Below are 21,134 nucleotides of genomic sequence, written 5' to 3' on the forward strand. Positions count from 1 at the left end.
TTGTGTATCTCAGCTGTTACCCTGCACTATATTCAGTTTTAACAGTTTTTCTTCATCTCCTTGTATTTTTATATCTGGTATATTTTTTTGTACTTTGCACTACTAACTTTTTTACTGCCTTTTTACTAATATGTTTTGCACTATGGAACTGTGATGCTGGAAACTTGAATTTCCCTCAGGATCAATAAAGTTACTATCTATCTATCTGTCTATCTATCTATCTATCTACCGTATCTATCTATCTAATACTTTAATTATCAAATCTGGTTTTGAAATTATTTGGGAATGGCTGAACTGTTTCAAGAGCAGACAAGGTTGGAAATTTTTTTTTTTTTTTTTCATATTTTTAAGAGATAATAGAAGCTTGAATTAAAAAGAAACATCAGTATGTCGGTGATTTGTCTACCCTCCTGCTCAAACAATCTGACTTGGATCTATGAGTAAAGATAAATTATATATAATTTGTGTATCTAAGCAGCCAAATAAACCTACTGAGCATTATTTTTTAACATAATAGAAAATACTTTAATTATCAAATCTGGTTTTGAAATTATTTGGGAATGGCTGGGCTGTTTCAAAAGCAGACAAGGTTGGAAAAAATTATATATTTTTTCATATTTTTATGAAATAATAGAGGCCTGAATTTAAAAAAAAAAAAAAAAATCATCAGTATGTCAGTGATTTGTCTAACCTCCTTCTCAAACAATCTGACTTGGGTCTATGAGTAAAACTAAAATAAATTATATATAAATAAATTCTCAGATTTGATTCATCTAGTAACTAGATCTAGTAACTAGATGAATAAAATCTGAGAATCTATTTATATATAATTTAAATTCAAAAATATATATTTAATTTAAATTCAAAAATATATATTATTTATTTTTGTGTACTGCACACGCATATCAGGAGAAACTCTGAGTTTTTCTTGGACATCCTAAAAAAGTAATGGAGAAACAAAGTCTGGGTAACAACTGGAGAAAGTGGCTAGCTTTTACCACGACTGTCAGTAGAGGAATACTTATTATATCTCATGATGACTGGGGCATCTTTATGCCACCAGACCCAACAGTGCAACCTGAAAATGGCAGACAGACAGCGAGTCCATCAATCAACTTCACTCAGGTCAGCTGACAGATAATTAGCCGGCTCTGGCCACCAATTAGCAAACTAATGCGTTTGTCTCAGGCCATCCTCGGAGCCCTCATCCCTCTGATTCAGTTCTGCTCATCCCATGAACCTATACAAGTATATATACGTGTATGGTTAGAGGAAATATCATTGGACGGTTTTTCATATTGTGTGCGTAAATTCATTTTATTTTATTCAGTTTCAAATTGACTGATTGGGAAATGTAAGCAGCAGGAAGTGTCTATGTGAACAGAAGAGCTGGGCAAAGTTTGCAAAGTGAATCTTCTCTCTGAGGTGCTGCTTTCATACACATTTATTAAGGAACTATCTATGTAAGCACCATTTACTGAGTTAAAAAAACAAAAGCACCTTGTTTTAAGCTTCAGGACACCAAAGGACAATAAGATGACAATGATCAGTCAACAGTTGAGCTTTTTCATGAACTGACTGTCCTTTTAAACCAGTGTAATACGCGTTATAGATTCCCTGTTCATGTCACTATTTTTGACAATATATTGTGAAGTGAAGGAAAGACTTTTACATTTTCATGATCAACTGCTATCAATCACAGCTGTCTGTTGGCATACTGTGTGATCAAACTACTTACTGAAACACCACCAGTTTTCAAACCTTGAAGTACAATTTATTTAATACATTTTTTGACCTTTAAGGGATTTACACAAAATTATTTAGGAAACTCTTCATGAACAGGTTTTAATTTGCTCATATCCTGCTGGCAAAGTCAACAATCCTTATTCTGCTTTAAATAAGATGTACTTTTATTCAGTGACCCTAGCTCAGTCTCAGTATCCAACTAATTCACATCTGAATTCAACTTTATTATTCAATTGTTGCATGCTGGTCTCTTGTTATATCACAATTCATCCTTCACTTCCATCTATTCTTTTACATCCTCCTGGGACCCCAAATTTTAAAACTGCTGCTCTAGACAGCAACTCATTACAAGCACCATTGGATAAACATGTACAAGAAAGTATGAATTTAGAATTTGCTGTGAAATTATTATCTGTAGTGTCAAATAGTGTTTACATTTTAATTCCAATTATGAAGGTTTGGCTTGATGTCAATGTAATATACATTATTAGAAGTATGTGTGAAATGTGACTTTCCAAAAAGATATATTTTTAGTGTTTCAAAAGAGGATATTTAGCCACATCGTTGTCACATAAGATCTTTCTTACACTCTTTTAAACAAGAATATCTACATGAACAAAACACAATCTCAAATAAGTTGCAGCTATTTGCTCTTTTCTGGACATGATGTCAAATCCATTTAATGAAAAATGTAAAATAAAATACAGAAAAGTTAGTTTGAAATATCCTAATGTTTAATGAAAGGGTGATGTACTGATCAGCAAGAAAGGGGTACAGTAAAACTACGAAGGGGAAAGGGGAAAGAGCTCGGTACTCAAAACATGACGGTCCGTTTCAACAGCGATACAATTCAATCCAGAGGAGCTGCTGCCGTACCCTTGTGCACTTGTGTCAAGGATGCAGGTGGAGGGCGCAGGGGAGGAGGCGCAAGGGTACTACGGAGATAAGTGTGCTGTTGTTGTCACATAGAAGTAAAGAAAATGTAAGGGAAAAAACAATTCCTTCTAGTTTTAACTATATCCCTCTGATCAAAGTTCATAATGGAAGCACCCATCACGTGTGAGGAGCTAACTGCTGGCCCTGATCGTGACTTCCACTTTTCTTACATCTGGGGGTGGGTAGGTTCTGTTTTTTTGTTTGTTTTTTCCTTTTTTCTCTTGGTTCTTAAACCCTCTTCAGAGTGCACTCATATCGCATAGAGTTCGTAGATCTTCTTGGCGCAATACGCCAGGGCAGCCAGTGCTATCGTATTATGGAGTCTCTTTCTGTGGACGTCATCCCTGCGTACCAATACCACGGGCGTCGAGGAGGTGAGTGTATGCAGGGGCAGCCGCGAGAGTTTTTGGCTGTCGTATTCCACCTGGTACTTGCAGCAGGGGTCAAATTGCCACGAAATCCCGTAGAGGGCGGAGCAGGCCACACTGAGGGCGCCAGCGGGCAACGCCACATAGCGCGAGTACTCAACGGGCAGTGAAAGCGGCGTCAGGAGGCAAGCGGTGCCTGACAACACGGCGGTCTTGTGCAGGCAGTTGCCCACGGTAATCCAACGGGCCGTTTCATCTCCGATGCGTGTGGGCTCAATGATAATGTATTTATACTGGGCCTCCAGTGCCTGCTCCAACTCATACTCAAACTGGTCCTGCGCATGCTCCCCGTTGTAGATCTCGTGCACAATGTAGCAGTCTGTCGCCGCCATCACTCCCCTGTTCAGAAAGAGAAAAAACGGCAAGGAACAGTGAGAGAAAGGATAGAGAGGAGAGTAACAAGACTCGATACATCCAACTCTGGTGTGCCTGAACCAACGTGCCCATTTTTCATGGGCCTGTGAATATTTTTTTGTCTACAGTCGCTCAGACAAACTGGTTATTTTACCCAAATTGTTTCTAAATTTCAAATAATTTCCATATGGTTACCATATCACAACATGTATGTGGATATCACTACCACAACTAACATGTAATCTGTGTCATTCATATATAATTTACACATTTAGTTTAAGTACAAAAATAACATGGCATACATGTTATCTTCTATTTGAAAATGTCAGTGTAGGATCTAATGTTAATTTGTGGCTATCAATCAGTACACCATGGTACACACTGTATCAACAACATGACTATTCAATATAAACAATTTCCATGACCTTTTACTTGATTTAGTTCAAATGGTACTAGGGATGCACTGATCAGACTTTTTCAGTCCCGATACCGATAGCAATACCCGGGTTTTGGGTAGTGGGCAATACCAAGTACTGATCTGATACCAGTGTTTAATTAACAGGCTGTATGCCTCACTGTGTGGAAGTGACTGGGACTATTCTTTTATGTGTAAGGAAACATCAGGCTTGACTTAAACATTGCTTTCTTAACTTTGTAACACAAAATGTAACAAATAAATAAATATAAATGATTATATTATCAAAATAATAAATTGGTGAAAAAAAACTTTAAAATGAACAGGAATTACAATTTAAGTGTAACCCTTTTTAATGCAGCAACAAATTGGTCAAAACTTAAACAGGAATTAAAATGTACCTAAATAATGTATATATAGTATATACATATAGAATTGAATTGAATAGATCGGCCCCATTGTCACAGATATCCAATCCAGCTATTTGAGTCAGTATTGGCCCGATATCTAATCCAGTATCGCATATTGCATTCCTAAATGGTATATTCTTGATGAAAAGTTGATGTCTATGACCTCCAGATTATAATATGGTGTGTGTAAGTGAGTGTGAGCACATTTTTACAACATTATGAATCCCATTTGTATTCTTGAATGTGTCCTAGATTATATGTAACTCAACAGTTGGATATTCATTATTTCAAATAAGTACACTTGGGTTCAGGGAATGAATTAGCACCTGCCATATACAGGGTAAATGTTGGCTGTGGCAGGTAAACATTTCAGGTCACCTGCCACCATGGCAGACAGGTTTTCCTTATATTAAAAAATGTCATTCTTAAATTGCAATTCCTAAATTAAAAATAGTCATGATTAAGGTTACATGATCCATATTTCTATTGTCTGTTACCACTGACTCAGTGTTTACCAGGGGTGGAAGAAAATACTGAAAATATCGAGTATTGCAATATTATGTTTAGTGATACTGTATCGAATCTCAAAAACACTATTGATTTCTAATTAATATTTTACAAGCAAAGATTAACTCAGTCAAAACTTTATTTTATTTGCAAGGAGAAATGCAAATCCTACTATTATGATTGCATAAAAAATTTACCTCAAATTGTATGCATATGGTGGTGTGTTTTTTATACTATGACCGTTTTCCTAAAATTAGATACAAAAAAAAAAATCACATTATATTGCCTTGCTTACAGTACCATAATATATGGGAATATATTGAATCGTAACCCCTGTATCATGATAGGTATCGTATCGCCCGACAGCCCTAGTGTTTACAATTTTAAAGCGTTCTACAAAGATTTCAGAAGTGGCAGACAAAAATTGTGTGGCTGGTAGAAATGTTCAGTGATCTGACACAGTGGCACGTGAGGAAAAGACTTAATTTCAGACCCTGCTTGGGTTGCATAAGTAGTAGTTGATAGTATAGTAGTAGTTGATGCCTATGACCTCCAAATTATAATATGGTGTGAGTACATTTTTACACCTTTATGAATCCCTTTTGTATTTTTGAATGTGTCCTACATTTGATGTAACTCAACAGTTGGATATTCAAGTACACTTGGGTTGCATAAGTAATTTTTTGCTCCATATTTTTTGTTTTTACATCAATTCATAAAAATGTCAAAATCAGTTTTTGGAGGTGAAGTACTGACCGACAACAGACACCTCCAAATACAATCAATAAAATATGAAATGATACATAAAACACAGCATTGGTGAATCTGTAACCAACATTTTCTTGTATCTTGAAAAATACATGACAACCTTTAACTAGTTTCCGTCGAGTTGATTAATTCGATTTTCTGTAAAATGATATTTTACCCTATATATTTGTAAATTATCTTTAAATAAGACAACCATGTGTCAACACTCCTGAGGCCTTCCAGTTAACATGTTACATGTTGACAAGATGGCAAACAAACCCCCAACAACGACTCCATCTACATTCACACCAAAGCTTCAAAGAAAGACAGGACTGGGCTAAAGGATTATTGGACATTAGGTGTAAATCAATCTAGGATCAAATAGGGGCAAAGGACATGATGTACCTGAGCGTCGGTTAGATAACATTAATAGCTAACTCGGCTCGCATGGTAAAAAAAAAAGTTGGAGGAGAACTAGCAGGCTGAAGTTGACATATAAACACTGTTAGCTCAGACACATATTATGTAGCATGTGTGGTATATCACATGGCACATATTGACACCTACTCACAGCTATAAAGGTAACTTTCCCCCATGCTTAATGGTGTGGTGTGAAATAACCAAAACATCACATGAGCTGCTGTTTCCATGCTAACGCTAGCTTAGCTTCAATGCTAACCTTAGCTAACACTGGGATAAAAATGTCGTGTTGGCATTTCACTTAAAGTCCCAAACCCTACGCATTGTTGGGGGTCTGGTGAGTGGCGACATCGACTAAAAGCACGTATCACATTAACAGGTATGTGTGTAACAGCTGAGATGTGGAGTAACTGACCTCTCCCTGCTCACTGGGACACCGCGCCTCCTTCCCAGCGACGCCATGTTGGAGATACAAACTCTGTGATTGCAGTATGACGTATGTATGAGAGCACCCACAATGACTTCTGGGTAATGTAGTGTGTTCAACGCAGTCGACGCATCACTTCGACTTCGAATGCGGACTACAATTACCATGATGCTATAGAGCGAGAGTACCTTTACGTATTTTATAATAGCAAAGTTTGAGAGGTCAGAGCATATTCTAAATAGATCTAACGCAAATTAATTGTTTGTTGAAAATATAATAATTAACTGTATTGAAACTGAATATATAAATACAGCCATTTAGATATTTAAAATTAAATTATTAATTTAATTAATTAATTAATTAAAAAAATTGCAAAAATTCACCATTTTTGTTGTGTTTTGTATTTGTTGTTGTGTTTACCATGATGTTATACAGCAAGAGTACCTTTATGTGTTTTATATTGGCACATGGAAGTTTTGAGAGGTCAGACCATTATTCTAAATAAATCTAACGCAAAATATAATAATTATTCAAGTAACTGTATTAAAACTGAACATATAAATACAGCCATTTAGATATTTTAAATTGCAAATAGATTGCAGGCAATGGGTTGCAACAAACTGCATACAGTATGCAATATATTGTCCCAACCATTTTGTGATAGGATTTTGTTGTGGACTTTGAGTACTCACCCATATTGTGCTCTCTCGTGCTCTTCTGTCTCTTCTGTGTCACCGTGCCAGTACCTTTATGTATTTTATAATAGCAAAGTTTGAGACGTCAGACCATTATTCTAAATAAATCTAACACAAATGTGTTGAAAATATAATAATTAATGAAGTAACTATATTAAAACTGAACATATACATACAGCCATTTAGATATTTTAAATTGCAAATAGATTGCATGCATGGGTTGCAACAAACTGCATACAATATGCAATATATTGTCCCAGCTGTCTCGTTTTGTAATAGGATTTTGTTGTGGACTTTGAACACTCACCCATATTGTGCCCTCTCGTGCTCTACTGTGGCATGGGCTCCCTTGTCCTCGTGCTGTAACCTGAAGCTCTGTGGATGTAACAACCATAGACTGTATTTATGGCAACAACAACTATAATGGCTACGTTCAGGCATGTGGGACCAGCTGAAACAAATGTTTCAACTGTGACAACAAGTGTAACAGCTTTAAAAATCAGGGGGGGGGGCTAAATGACGCACGCATGACGAATCAATACAAATCCAATCAATAAAGAATATGTGCGATGTCATCCCTAAAGCTGTGATTTCTGCATGATGTTTAAACCATGGTTGCTTGACCATGCCATGTCCCCTCCAGAACCTATAATATATAATATATAACATCAAAAATCCTTTCAACTGATGGGCTATTTGGAGACATAGAACTTATGCTTATTTGTATGATTCATCAGTTAATACAATACATCTATTGTCCACCAGGCTGGACATTTATCTTTGGCTCACCAAACACAGGAAACAAAAACATTAAAAAACAGACAAGCAGTTAGTAAAAAGAAATACATAGAGGCGTTATGTTGCACATTAAAACGTATCATTCCTATGCAGAGGATAGTTTCGTTTATTTATTGACTACACTGAGGGCGTTTTATATTTTAATAATTTATTTATTTATTGTGTTGAGATGAATGTGCTACTTATTTTGTACTGTAATTACCTTGTGCCTTTTCTACCTTTTTTCCTTTCTTAAATTTGACTCGGTGTAAACTGCTTAAAACTCTTGAATCTTGAAAACAGTTCATGTCAGTGTCTGTGGCCATTGGCGGATTAAGGTGGTCAGGGGCCCCTAGGCCACTCTTCATATGGGCCCCCCACCCTTACTCATCATGCTTTAATGTTACTAGAAAAAAACATAATGTATTGTTATGTGTGGAAGCATGTGAGAAATTTACATGGCCCCTCACTTGCCAACCCTCCCGATTTTCCCGGAAGACTCACGTTTTTCATTGCCCTCCCCCGGTTTCCTCCCGGGGTCACAATTCTCCCGAATTTCTCCTGATTTATGACAAATGTTCACAATTTTTTTTTTTTTCCTCTTCGTTATCTCAACCTGTTCCTGGCGCTGTACAGTGTCTATACGCCTTACTGTTGTTGGATGACAATACAGCTACACCTAATATTGTTTACTGGCAGAAAAGAGCTGCTCGGGACACAACGCGGTTTGAGCTGCGCACATCACAACCTGCTGCGCCCAAAGTTGGGCTTTGCTCAATGCAGCGAATAGTTGTCGTGGCGTGGCGCAAGCCATTGGAAATAACGGGTTTCAGAGCGCAGTGGTGTCGTTGTCACGTTGTGTCTGAAAGGGCCTTCAGTGAATGAGAGAAATGGAGAGTACTAAGAGAAAGAAATACTCAAGCAGCGACAAAAAAATTAATGAATGAACTAAGGAAAACAGATGAGTAGTAGTTTTTGCCAGAGAATTACACAAGTTCATGCCAGAGGGGTGAATTATTCTGTATTCTTTCCTGAGAATTAAAAGTAAAATTTAAAGTATTGAAGATTAAAAATGCTGTTGCAGTGTACTTATTATTTTTGCCATTTCTATTAAGTCACCAGATTGCAGGAAACAAAGTCTCTGAAATCCAAATTTTTCTGGGCGACAACTCCCAGACCCCCTGCTTTCATTTGGAAATCTTCCCTCAAGGTTGGCAAGCATGGCCCACATGTACACATTCGGGGGGCACTGGCATATATCCGCTATTCTGTCCAGTAGTGAAGTATTATTTGAAAACCAAATTGACCTTATATGTACCTAGTCACATCATGGGGCCAGGCTCATAAGGTCAGATGATTGGGTAGAAGTGGCCCACATCTACCCAATCAGCTGCTTGATTTTTGTAATGTTTCATATGGGCCAATAGGGCCAATTTTTCTCTGAATTACATTTAAATAATTAAAAACAATCTGGCCAATCTGGGGCCCCTAGGCTGCAGCCTAGGCCAGCCTGTGCATTAATCCACCCCAGTCTGTGGCTGAGATCTGCTCAGTGATTTTGTTGAGTTACTGATGGCACAAACACATTTTTAGTTGCCAGAGGGACTCTATAGCGCCTCCCCGGAGCTCAGGAGCTCACTGAAGGCACTAAGTTTCCTTAGAAGATAAAGTTAAAGTCGCTGTAAGCATCTCTTGAAAATAAACTATACTACTACTACTACTACTACTATATTAATATACTACTGTATTTTCTGAGAAGCTCACCTGGGAGTCCAGAACATGTTGGCCTTCAAGTGAAACTGGCTAATGTGTTAATTAGTAAACCCTTATGGATATTGTGCCTTAATACATTCTATTAAAAACTGTCAATGATTGAAGGTTGGTATGGGAACTTGCAGATTCTTTGTTTTTTTTTACTTATTCTTGGATCAAACAGTTTCCTAATTTAAAATAGAAAACTTTTGTAACTTTGGAGTACATTTTATTCAGGCAAGGCTTTTTATATTTAACACTGGCGCACAAAGCATTTTGATATATTTGATCAGATAAAAGGGTCAAGACATGTTTATATTAATCAAAGTTAGATATCAGATAGACACTGATATCAATACGCAGCCCTAGTTCTCTAGTCCTCTATTAATTAGGTTTTTGTTGGTCAAAAACTAGTCCAATTTAAAGAGGACATACTATGCTTATTTTCAAGTTCCTACTTGTATTTTGGGTTTCTAGTAGAAGATGTTTACATGCTTTAATGTTCAAAAAATGCTTTATTTTTCTCATACCGGCTGAGCTGCATCACCTCTTTTCACCCTCTGTTCGAGCTCCTGCCCGCTCTGGTCTCCCGGTCCTCTCTGTTGTGATTGGTCAACAGAACCAAACTCTTTGGACTCTGCTCCAGCTCCGCTCTAATTAGCTTTGTTTGATGCCGTGCCAAACTAGCCGTTATGCAAATGTGTTACTTGGTGACATCACCAAGTTACGGAACAAAAAGCCGGGACTTCAAGCGAGGCGTTTCAGGCAGTTCAGGAGCAGTGTTTCTGTGAGGGAGAGTAACTCCCTTTGGCATGCACTTTGTAGCTTTGCAGACATTTTACATGCACCAAAAACTAAATATGACACTAAAGGAAAGGGAAAAAGCATAAAAGGTCCTCTTTAACTATATTCAGTCTAAACAAACTGGAATCAGCCTGTAAAATAACTTGCATGGGCAGTTGTTTTTTTAAATTACAGAACATAAACTCCCCGAGGTCCCTAAAACCGCCAGATTCCCAAAAAAACTAGAGGACGTGACCTCGGTGGTAGCTACGGCCCTGGTTGCAGACCTACATCGCTTTCACTGACACTCAAGACGACTTTTGACATAATTTGGAGTTGATACATGTTTGTGTTTTGAGTTCATGTGGAGTTAGAGCTACCTCACTTCACTGAGAGCACTTCTTCTGGGTCTTCCTGAGGAACCAGGAGATGTTTTGTAGTTGATGAGATTCCTGAAGACTGCGGGTGTCTCAGCTGGGTTTATGGTTGAACTGCTGTGCTCTCAAATGGGAGATAAGCAGGCAGATTTCCTTCCATCTCACCCATTTGAGGGCTGCTCGCCCCTGCATTGCTAACAGCACACAATGTGACACAGAGTAACTCTTAATAGTGTCACCAGATGGCGCCAAAACCGAGTTTGCAAAAAACTCAGTTTTTCTTTAACTCAGTGCTGTTCGTTGCAGGATGTTAACATGCATACATGTATATACTTAAAGTTACCATGATATACAGTATATTTAAAGTTGTATGTACTTATGTAATGTGTTCATCTGACAGAGTAAAAGTGTTTTAAGGTGGACATCAAAATATTTTCCCATCAAATCAAACACTGAAACAAACAGTCCTCGCTGAGGCACTTTGAGAAGATGAACCCCGACTAAACATATATCTAATCTTCTCTTTAAAGTTGGCTGTATGTGCCCTGTTTTGTTATAAATACATACTTTGACATTGATAATGTGATGAGTATTGTTTTATTTATTTATAGACAACAAGAATGGAAAAAAAAGTTTCAAGCACAAAACAATATAACAAGAACTGGTACATTTTGGGAGAGCCACCTGCTCAAAACGATCAGACATTTGTTTCCTTTCAAGAAAACACACAAATATAAACATAAACACAAAAGATGAAATAACACATTGGATATTATGGCCTGTCAATAGGTGTGTGTCACCTAAAGGAAAGCTTTACAAAAGGGAAAGCGGTTTCCTGCAATGACCTCTAAGTGACTAGAACAGATACAGAGAGTCTGCCTTGCATGTTGATGTGTGTCCTCTGCCAGAGTGTGTTGAGTAACCTGAGGGATTATTCTCCTCAACACTGAAGATTGTCAACAGCAAAAGCTCCTGAAGAACCAAAAAGGGGAAACCTGTTTTTTTCTTTTTTTCAGTAAAAAAATTCTTCCATGGTGACCTTTATCATTTTACATCAGCTGGTGAAAGCAGCCTTGTGGGTATGAGAAAAAAAAACTACAATAAAACAGATTAAATGACAAGAAAATACAAGCTTCGACCATCCAGTGTCATTTTCCTGAAAGACAGAACAGAGGACGGTGGACACCATACAATGTAAATGCCCTGAATGTAACAGTGCGGTGTTTGAAATGCTGGTTTGAGCAGAGATATTTATTTATCCATATCCACACCGAGGTGTCGTACCACACAGTGACAAGCTTCAGACCCAATTTATCACATGCGTGTATGTAATATTTAACACGTACGATGGAGAAAAATGAGTTTTGTCTTCAGAGTTAGACATCCTCAGTTTGTGTTCTTTGGTTTACAAATCCCTGCATCTTTGACTAATCAATTTATGATTTCTGTTACTCGGAAGAATGGAAGTTGATAGAGTAACAGCGGAACCAAATTGAGATTTGAGGAAAATAAATGTCTTCAAAATACAGATTATATATACATATATATATATATATGTATATATATGTATATATATGTATATATATGTATATATATGTATATATATATATGTATATATATATATTATATATATATAATTACCCAGTACCCACCAAATGTTTGCCTATACCTCGTTGCAATTACCTAGGAAAAAAAGACCTCTTTTAAGTAGCATGATGTTCCAAAGATTCATTCAGTCTTCTAAATTAGCATTTCAGCCCTAAAAACACTATTTCTAAGAGAAGAGGGTAAGCAAATTGACAAAAAAAATAACAAAAATAAAGCCAAAGAATATCAAAAGGGGGTTAAAAAATATAAAAGTCATCACCGTTTGAGCAACAGTGAAGCCACCGTTGCTTATCATGGAGAAAGACACCTGGGTCGGTCATCTTGTAGCGCTGCTCACAACCAGCGAGTCCATAAGGAGGACGGGTAATTTGCAACGTTAGATTTGACTCACGTGTGTTCTCATTACAGGCCTAACCTTTGCTTCCAGTCAGCATCCTGAATGTTTCTGTCTGAGGTAACAGGCTTCACCTTTGGTTAGTTTATTTGCTCATGTTGTTACAAGTAGTGACCAGCTGATTCACTTCCTGTTTCTGGTGAGTGTGTATCCCCCGTGTTACTGACCCGTAGACCCAACGTTCAGCTCATGGGGTGTCTTTGCCGCGAGATCAGTCGTCTCTGGAGTCACTCGATGTCATGTTTAACAATGCCTAGAAGGTCCTTTGTTGTATGTCAGCCTGTAACTCCAAAGCCACACAGTATTTATCCCCCGGGAGTCTCTTTCTCCTTCTCGTCTCTGTCGGAGCCATGCAAGGGTCATTGATAAATGTGTTCAAAGTACTGAGGCTGAGGATTCTCTTTGACGTATTTCTGAATGTACCAGCAGGTCAAGTGGGCTTTCAGATCCTCTTCCACCACAAAATCCATGGCTGCCTGCCATCAAAGAAGCATAAAATCACATCTAAACTGTTCTGACAGGCATTTTATTAGACAGCATTTCACATGGACAATATTTTTCATTGTTTTATGTTGTTAATTGATTTCCAATAATAAATATATACATACATTTGCATAAAGCAACACATTTGTCCACTCTGTTGATAAGAGTATTAAATACTTGGCAAATCTCCCTTTAAGGTACATTTTGAACAGATAAAAAATGTGGGATTAATTTGTGATTAATCGCGATTAAATAGTTTAATCGATTCAGAGCCCTAATTTTAATATTTGAGTACTTGTTGTTGTACAATTCAATTCAACTGTGTGAGGTGTGCTTCCCAGATATCAGTGGTAAAATCAATAGTGAAGTCATTAAAATAAAAGTAAGCCGGACCTACAGCTCATTTTTTTTATGTCATAAATTTTAAAAGGTGCAATCTGTGTTCCAAGTGTAAACAAAAAAGCTTGCTTGGCCAACAACATTCAAAACACATTATTTTAAATTGTGATCAAAATCATATGGTCAAAGTAGGGCTATGTATATAAATACAGTTTATAGTCAAAATTATATAAAAATGTCTATATATTTTTCTATATAATGTCTATCGTGATGTAGGCTAGGCTTATATTTATCTATTTTTTCTCTAATTTCACTGCCTGCCTAGGTCAAAATATTACAAATTGGGCCTTTAAGAAATGAACAGAAAGAGAAACTCTCTCTCTTCTCTTCTCTTAAGATGATGACAGATGAAAATAACCAGTCTTTATGAGTTTTACCTTGGCCAGGTGTTTGGCTATTCCTCTCCCTCTGTAAGCATCTGGAACTTCCGTGTGTTGCAAGTCCACCGTCTTCTTCCCTACATATTCATACAGAAGAACTGCACGATCATGAGATCCTGAGGGCAGACAGACATCATAGTTCTCGGTTGAGTTAAGTTCGTCTCCACCCAACCCAGTTACAGCAACTTGCAATCTACATCTAATACTGCAACATGGCTGCTCAGTAAGACAAGCCATGAGTCATTTCTCTCAGTGAGCTTTCAATCACCTCAAAACAACAAGTGATACCATGTGATATAGTGCCAATGTCAATAGCCTATAACATTTACACATCGCCTAGCCGGATACAGACAATGCTTGCGGAAAAGGAAAAATGTAGTTGGGTGGAGATAGAGACAGATATGTGATAAAGATCTTCATTCAGGGAACAATGGCTTCCATTTTTTTTTGCTGTGAACACATCTCACACATTTCAATTTATAGATGATTAAAGATAATTTCCATTAAATGAAACTGACCTGGACACACATTAACACACGTTTTTTTTAGTTTGTAATAAACTAAAAGAAAATAATCAAAGTCAGAAAATAAAGGCAAATGAGTTGTAAACTTGACAAAATACATAAATCACTCATTATTATCATTATTATTATTAATTTTTTTTTTCTTCTATTTTTATTTATATGTATGTGTGTATATGTATAGGTGTGTGTATGTAGGTATGTATGTGTGTGTATGTGTATATGTATACATGTATATGTATGTATGTATGTATGTGTATGTATATATATATATATATATATATATTTTAAATTTTTATTTTTATTTTTTACTTCATGACTTATTTGCAGATACTCTCCCTGTGTTGTATTCTCTACAATTTTAATTTTATGTATCCATGATTGAGAATCAGTTAGGTCTTTTGTGGCCAGCTGTGGCTGTTTGTGTGTATGTTGTTGTCAGGTATGATTGATTGATGTGTTGTGTCACGGGTGAGTGTTGTTTAGAAAATCAAAAATGAACTTCCCCTGTATAGTGACTGTTCTAATGATTATTGACAATTAATAAAAAGACCTTTGAAGAAGAGACTGGGGTGGCAATTCCTCATTTACCATGCCATATATTTAAAAAGTTGAAAAATTAACATAAGACAAAACTGTAGGAAACTTGTTTATAAGCCCAACTTATCCAAAAACACTCCTGTGTTATTCTCAAAAATGAATTGTACAGTGGGTATCTCTAGTGCAATGGTTAATTGTCAGAGACTAAGGTGTAAAATACAATAAACACATAAATAAATACATAACTCACCATGTAAATACTTTGGGTTTTAAATAAGCATGCCCATATATGGATCTGATTAATAAAATACAGTGTGTATGATTCATGAAGGAATTTGAAGTGATTAGTGTTTAATGATTGATGTTCAGGACTGTATTAAACAGTCTTGTTGTGTATTCAGGACTGTAATAAACAGTCTTTTGTGTGTTCAGGACTGTATTAAACAGTCTTGTTGTGTATTCAGGACTGTAATAAACAGTCTTTTGTGTATTCAGGACTGTATTAAACAGTCTTGTTGTGTATTCAGGACTGTAATAAACAGTCTTTTGTGTGTTCAGGACTGTATTAAACAGTCTTGTTGTGTATTCAGGACTGTAATAAACAGTCTTTTAGTGTGTTCAGGACTGTATTAAACAGTCTTTTTGTGTGTTCAGGACTGTATTAAACAGTCTTTTAGTGTGTTCAGGACTGTATTAAACAGTCTTTTAGTGAGTTCAGGACTGTATTAAACAGTCTTTTAGTGTATTCAGGACTGTATTAAACAGTCTTTTAGTGTGTTCAGGACTGTATTAAACAGTCTTTTAGTGTGTTCAGGACTGTATTAAACAGTCTTTTAGTGTGTTCAGGACTGTATTAAACAGTCTTTTAGTGTGTTCAAGACTGTATTAAACAGTCTTTTTGTGTATTCAGGACTGTATTAAACAGTCTTTTAGTGAGTTCAGGACTGTATTAAACAGTCTTGTTGTGAGTTCAGGACTGTATTAAACAGTCTTTTAGTGTGTTCAGGACTGTATTAAACAGTCTTTTAGTGAGTTCAGGACTGTATTAAACAGTCTTGTTGTGTATTCAGGACTGTAATAAACAGTCTTTTTGTGAGTTCAGGACTGTATTAAACAGTCTTTTAGTGTGTTCAGGACTGTATTAAACAGTCTTTTAGTGTGTTCAGGACTGTATTAAACAGTCTTTTAGTGTATTCAGGACTGTATTAAACAGTCTTTTAGTGTGTTCAAGACTGTAATAAACAGTCTTTTAGTGTGTTCAGGACTGTATTAAACAGTCTTGTTGTGTATTCAGGACTGTAATAAACAGTCTTTTAGTGTGTTCAGGACTGTATTAAACAGTCTTTTAGTGTGTTCAGGACTGTATTAAACAGTCTTTTAGTGTGTTCAGGACTGTAATAAACAGTCTTTTAGTGTGTTCAGGACTGTAATAAACAGTCTTTTGTGTGTTCAGGACTGTAATAAACAGTCTTTTTGTGTATTCAGGACTGTATTAAACAGTCTTGTTGTGTATTCAGGACTGTATTAAACAGTCTTTTTGTGTGTTCAGGACTGTAATAAACAGTCTTTTTGTGTATTCAGGACTGTAATAAACAGTCTTTTAGTGTGTTCAGGACTGTAATAAACAGTCTTTTAGTGTGTTCAGGACTGTAATAAACAGTCTTTTGTGTGTTCAGGACTGTAATAAACAGTCTTTTTGTGTATTCAGGACTGTATTAAACAGTCTTGTTGTGTATTCAGGACTGTATTAAACAGTCTTTTTGTGTGTTCAGGACTGTAATAAACAGTCTTGTTGTGTATTCAGGACTGTATTAAACAGTCTTTTTGTGAGTTCAGGACTGTATTAAACAGTCTTGTTGTGTATTCAGGACTGTATTAAACAGTCTTTTAGTGAGTGGATGCTATTGAAGGTTGCATAACTTTCTTGTTTCTATAAACAAAGCTAGTGAAGTTACAAGTCAAGGAAGTCACAGCAGCTTTGAAGCACAAAGCACACAGTCTGTTCAGTTCCTCCTAAACACTAAATAACACCTGAATAAAGACGTGACATCCAGACTAGGTGAAGTGAATCACGCCTCTGTGTCTGAAATGGCAGCTGGAGTTATCAATAAGAGTCACGACGACGATGTTAGTCACAGAGAAAGAGAAAAGCTCCACCAACACCAACACCTCAGAGCTAACATTAGCCAACAAGCAAGCTAATGTTTACATGTTGAAACTCACCATTTAGTCTTATAACAAACTGACGACGTTTTTTATCGTGCTCCACCTGGATCTGAGAGTTGTTTGCGTCGAAGACAGTTGCCTGAGCTGCCTGAGCTGCCTGTGCCATAGTAGCTTGTTTATTAATGCTATATGCTACTCCTGCAGCGGTGCTAACCAGAAATGGCTAACATGAGATGATAAACGGCCAAAAGCAAAACACCTCCTCCAACCAAATCAGCTGTGAGGTCACGTGTGACGGCCAGCCAATCACAGCCCGGTGTCGTCAGAGAGGGGAGAACATTAAAGGTCCCATATTATAAAAAAATGAGATTTTCATATATTTTTTTTTTATTATTATAAAGCAGGTTTAAAGGGACTGTTTGTAACTTTCAGAAATGCTTGTTAACAGCAACACCTGTGGCCGTTAAGTCAACGAAAGTCAGCATCGGGTTCGCGCTTGCTCGCTCTACATAGACATGAACGAACATCGCTCAAAACAATGAGGCGACACACGTCAGCTAAAACCACAATATCACTCTATATTTCACCTGCTTGGCAGTAATGTTAGCTGACCAGATGAAGGTTTTTCCATGAACATGATTTAGATCTGATCCTAGTGTTGGCTTTTCCTGCTTCAGCCTCCCAGCCAGGAACAGGGGAGACACTGGAGTTTTGGTCGGAGACGATAACGTTTCTCTCTGCGGAGCCCCGTCACTTCACAAGACACGGAAAACCTCTGTTGGTTTTGAGGAGCTGCAGCAGTTATTTCTGCACAAACGTCCACTGTACATTCACTAGATGTGATTCACATTGGTTGTTTTCCTCCGGTCTGTGAAATCTTGCAGATGCCGTTAAGAGCACCGGAGGACACAGAGGCACATGATTTTTTTCAGATTACCTGTCTCATGCACTACTGTGACCGTTTTATAAAAATAACTTTTTTTTATTAGATTAATATTTCATTTGTAAATTCTTTTTATAATTCTTCTTTTTATTGCCCATTAAAATGTCAAATAACGAATTACTTTGTAATTTAGTCGATTAGATTAATAAATACATTTATAAATAAAATTAATGAATGCCTATTTTTATTGTGCAATTAGTTATTAATCAATTAAATGCTTTATTACAATTTATGTGACTCTCGTGGTCCTCCATAAAGATAAAGCTAATGATATAGTTTTAACCTTTAGAAAAAGAAGATTAAACAATTTCTCACTAGCCTTAAAATCAGAATATTGGCTTGTAAAGTTGTCATTTTTGTCTTTGGAGCCTCTTTTGTTCCCATGCTCCTGATTGGAGAAATTTACATTAATCTGTTTTTTTTTCTCTTTTCTTTTGATATACTTTATTTTCAGTTTGATTTTCCATCCCAGTCTACTGCTTTACACATTTTTCTGCGTTGACCACATAATTAAATGACAAATTACATTAGGCACATTCGCTGTAACCGCATGATAATTGATTATCTTGGTGTATAAAAGGTCTTTTATTCAGACTAGTGATGTATCTAAGAAATAGTTTTTGATAGTTCAGGTCAGGTCACAGCTCACAAATCCACAGTGACAGCTGTGTCAGCTGTGTGTCCTACAGTCAGCAGCCAAATCCTTCTCAGTTTGACATGAGAGAGTTCATGTATTTCTCTCCGCTACTATTGTGGATTGTACTCATATAAGTTCTGTGTCGTGATATAAACTTGATAGACATTTGCAGTATTTCTAGACATTGTAGACAGGTATGTCAAGATCACTAACATTACAGTGAAGTAATCCTGTTAAGCTGTTGGCTTAATCCTACAAAACTCTAATGGAGTTTGTCAACTCTGTATGGGATTATGTGTGGTTTGGGACACTATTTTATAGACCTGTTTGGGATTAATTCTCTCTGGTTCAGAGTGAGAGGGAGCGCACCTCTTTTGTAGATGGATAACAGTATCAGCCAGAAGTTTTCATTTTTATCTTAATAGTGTCATTCAGTGTTTTTTCATTGTACTGCTGAAAATGATGTCCAAGACGCCAAGGTAAGTCAGCATTATCTAGCTGGTAACTAGGGTATCTTTGCTTTTATGCTATTTTTGGATTGCGCTGACCATAACATCTTAATAATAATAATAATAATAATAAAAACATACATGCATTATCCTTATATGGCAGCGGAAATATTGAATCCTGTTCTGTTTCTACATGTGATCAGTTTATTCTAAGTGATTTCTCTCTTTCGTGATGTGAGACAGATGGATATGGTATATAGATCAAAACATTTTTTAATCCTTGGCAATGTAGACTCTGTACACAGCCTCTACATTATACTCACATGTCTGCCAAATCATGTTAATATTTCCTGGCACCATCCTGCTAACTAATGGTAATGATTTTGCATTACATTTTTAAACAGTGCAGTAGGCTGATTTGGGAAAGGGCTCCTTGCCATAAGGAACACAGAAATGATCAGTAACTTGAATTCATCTGAATTAGGCTGAAGCTCTCGTCATGTGTAACACCCAGCGTCACAAAGTAATTGCTGCTATTCTAAACTGCACTTTAATAATTGTGTCAGATTATCTGTTTCAGCACTGACATAGATGTTTGCCAACTATAATACTATTTCTATTAACCTATAGGCCACATCCATCCGCTGTTCATTAGCTGCCTTACAAGTAAACATAATGAATAAAGTTAAATTATCAGCACAGCATTGCTTTTTTATAAATGTATACATCTTTGAATATAGCAAAACGTCGTGAACCCCAATAAATAATTATTTTTTGATGGATGATTTATTCTTAACCGTCTTAATCTGATCTCTAACAGGTGGCATGATGCCCAGGTAAACTCTAAGACCAACAAACCTGCTCAGAAGACAGGGGGGAAGGTAAACGCCACACTCACTTCAAAATGACTGGTTTGGTAATTTAGTGATGCTTATGAGTGTTTAATTGTGTTATATTTATCAGATTCATCATTTATTCTTTCCTAGATATGAGGATTAGGCAACATGTAACCATTACTTTGTAATTCTTCATTCATTCTTCTAGAAAAAACATATTTTCCCCTGCGTACCAGGACTGATATAGAGCACATTTTATCACGATAAAACAAGATTTGAGACACTCAAAAAGGGACAATAAAGATCATGATCATGATCATACCTGTCCCAGTTTATGATGTGCAACACAGCACTGTTGTTAAAATAGTTTTGAGTTGTGAAATTGGCTCATCATTTACTGGATCATGTGGGGTCTAAACCCTGAATCATACTCACCAACAAACACATTATCACAATAAACTCAGAAACAGAGAACATTTGTTTTTTGTTTAATTTTTATGGGGGAAAAAAGCCAGAGCCTGCTGTATTTGACACATCTTCTCAGCCTATGTTTCGCTGTTTTTTGTATCAGTGATACAAATAATAATTCCCTTTTTCATTTGTTTTGAACATCACTGACAAATATCTTTGCTAACGTGGTTTTAAGGGTTGAAGTACAGCATCTTAGTGTGCAACAAATCCCTCCTCCTCCAGCAGTAGCTAAATGCCAACTGTGTAAAAGTGTGTTAAGAGTATTGGATCATATTAACAAGGTTCTGTGTTGTTCATTTAACATGGACAGTATTTCCTCAGAGTGGGTGCATGTTTTTGCTAAATGTGCATGCATTTGGTTTTGATCTATGCAGCCATTAATGGCAGAAAATCAAGTCAGTGCTTTTACAACCTGCACAAGCCGCTAAGTCAGGACTCTTGGAGCGTCCTCTAATTGATTTCTCTGTCTTGAGGTCCGGCCACAGATTGATTGCCTCTGCAGTCTGTGAGGCTGCATCTCAAGAGACTGGAAT

At 36.7% G+C, this 21,134-nt stretch overlaps 2 protein-coding genes across 4 annotated transcripts; both read right to left on the reverse strand.

Moving 5' to 3' along the window:
- Positions 1-1,752: 1,752 nt before the first annotated feature.
- On the reverse strand, positions 1,753-7,561 carry tmem11 (transmembrane protein 11). Of its 3 annotated transcripts, none has more exons than XM_074655704.1 (2): positions 7,393-7,561; positions 1,753-3,449 (listed from the first exon to the last, which is right to left on the reverse strand). In XM_074655704.1, exons 1-2 carry the CDS (start codon positions 7,524-7,526, stop codon positions 2,933-2,935), a joined length of 651 nt encoding a protein of 216 aa, XP_074511805.1. In that variant the 5' UTR covers positions 7,527-7,561; the 3' UTR covers positions 1,753-2,932. The 3 variants fall into 3 exon arrangements, with proteins under 3 accessions (XP_074511805.1, XP_074511804.1, XP_074511806.1); XM_074655703.1 differs by lacking the exon at positions 7,393-7,561 and adding an exon at positions 6,379-6,531 and having other exon boundaries at positions 2,393-3,449; XM_074655705.1 differs by lacking the exon at positions 7,393-7,561 and adding an exon at positions 6,115-6,318 and having other exon boundaries at positions 2,393-3,449.
- Positions 7,562-11,352: 3,791 nt separating this feature from the next.
- Positions 11,353-17,530, reverse strand: natd1 (protein NATD1). The gene is made up of 3 exons (XM_074655706.1): positions 17,323-17,530; positions 14,036-14,154; positions 11,353-13,252 (listed from the first exon to the last, which is right to left on the reverse strand). Exons 1-3 carry the CDS (start codon positions 17,429-17,431, stop codon positions 13,136-13,138), a joined length of 345 nt encoding a protein of 114 aa, XP_074511807.1. The 5' UTR covers positions 17,432-17,530; the 3' UTR covers positions 11,353-13,135.
- Positions 17,531-21,134: the final 3,604 nt, after the last annotated feature.

The sequence above is a fragment of the Sebastes fasciatus genome, chromosome 13 (genome assembly GCF_043250625.1).
Source record: "Sebastes fasciatus isolate fSebFas1 chromosome 13, fSebFas1.pri, whole genome shotgun sequence".
Lineage (NCBI taxonomy): Eukaryota > Metazoa > Chordata > Actinopteri > Perciformes > Sebastidae > Sebastes > Sebastes fasciatus.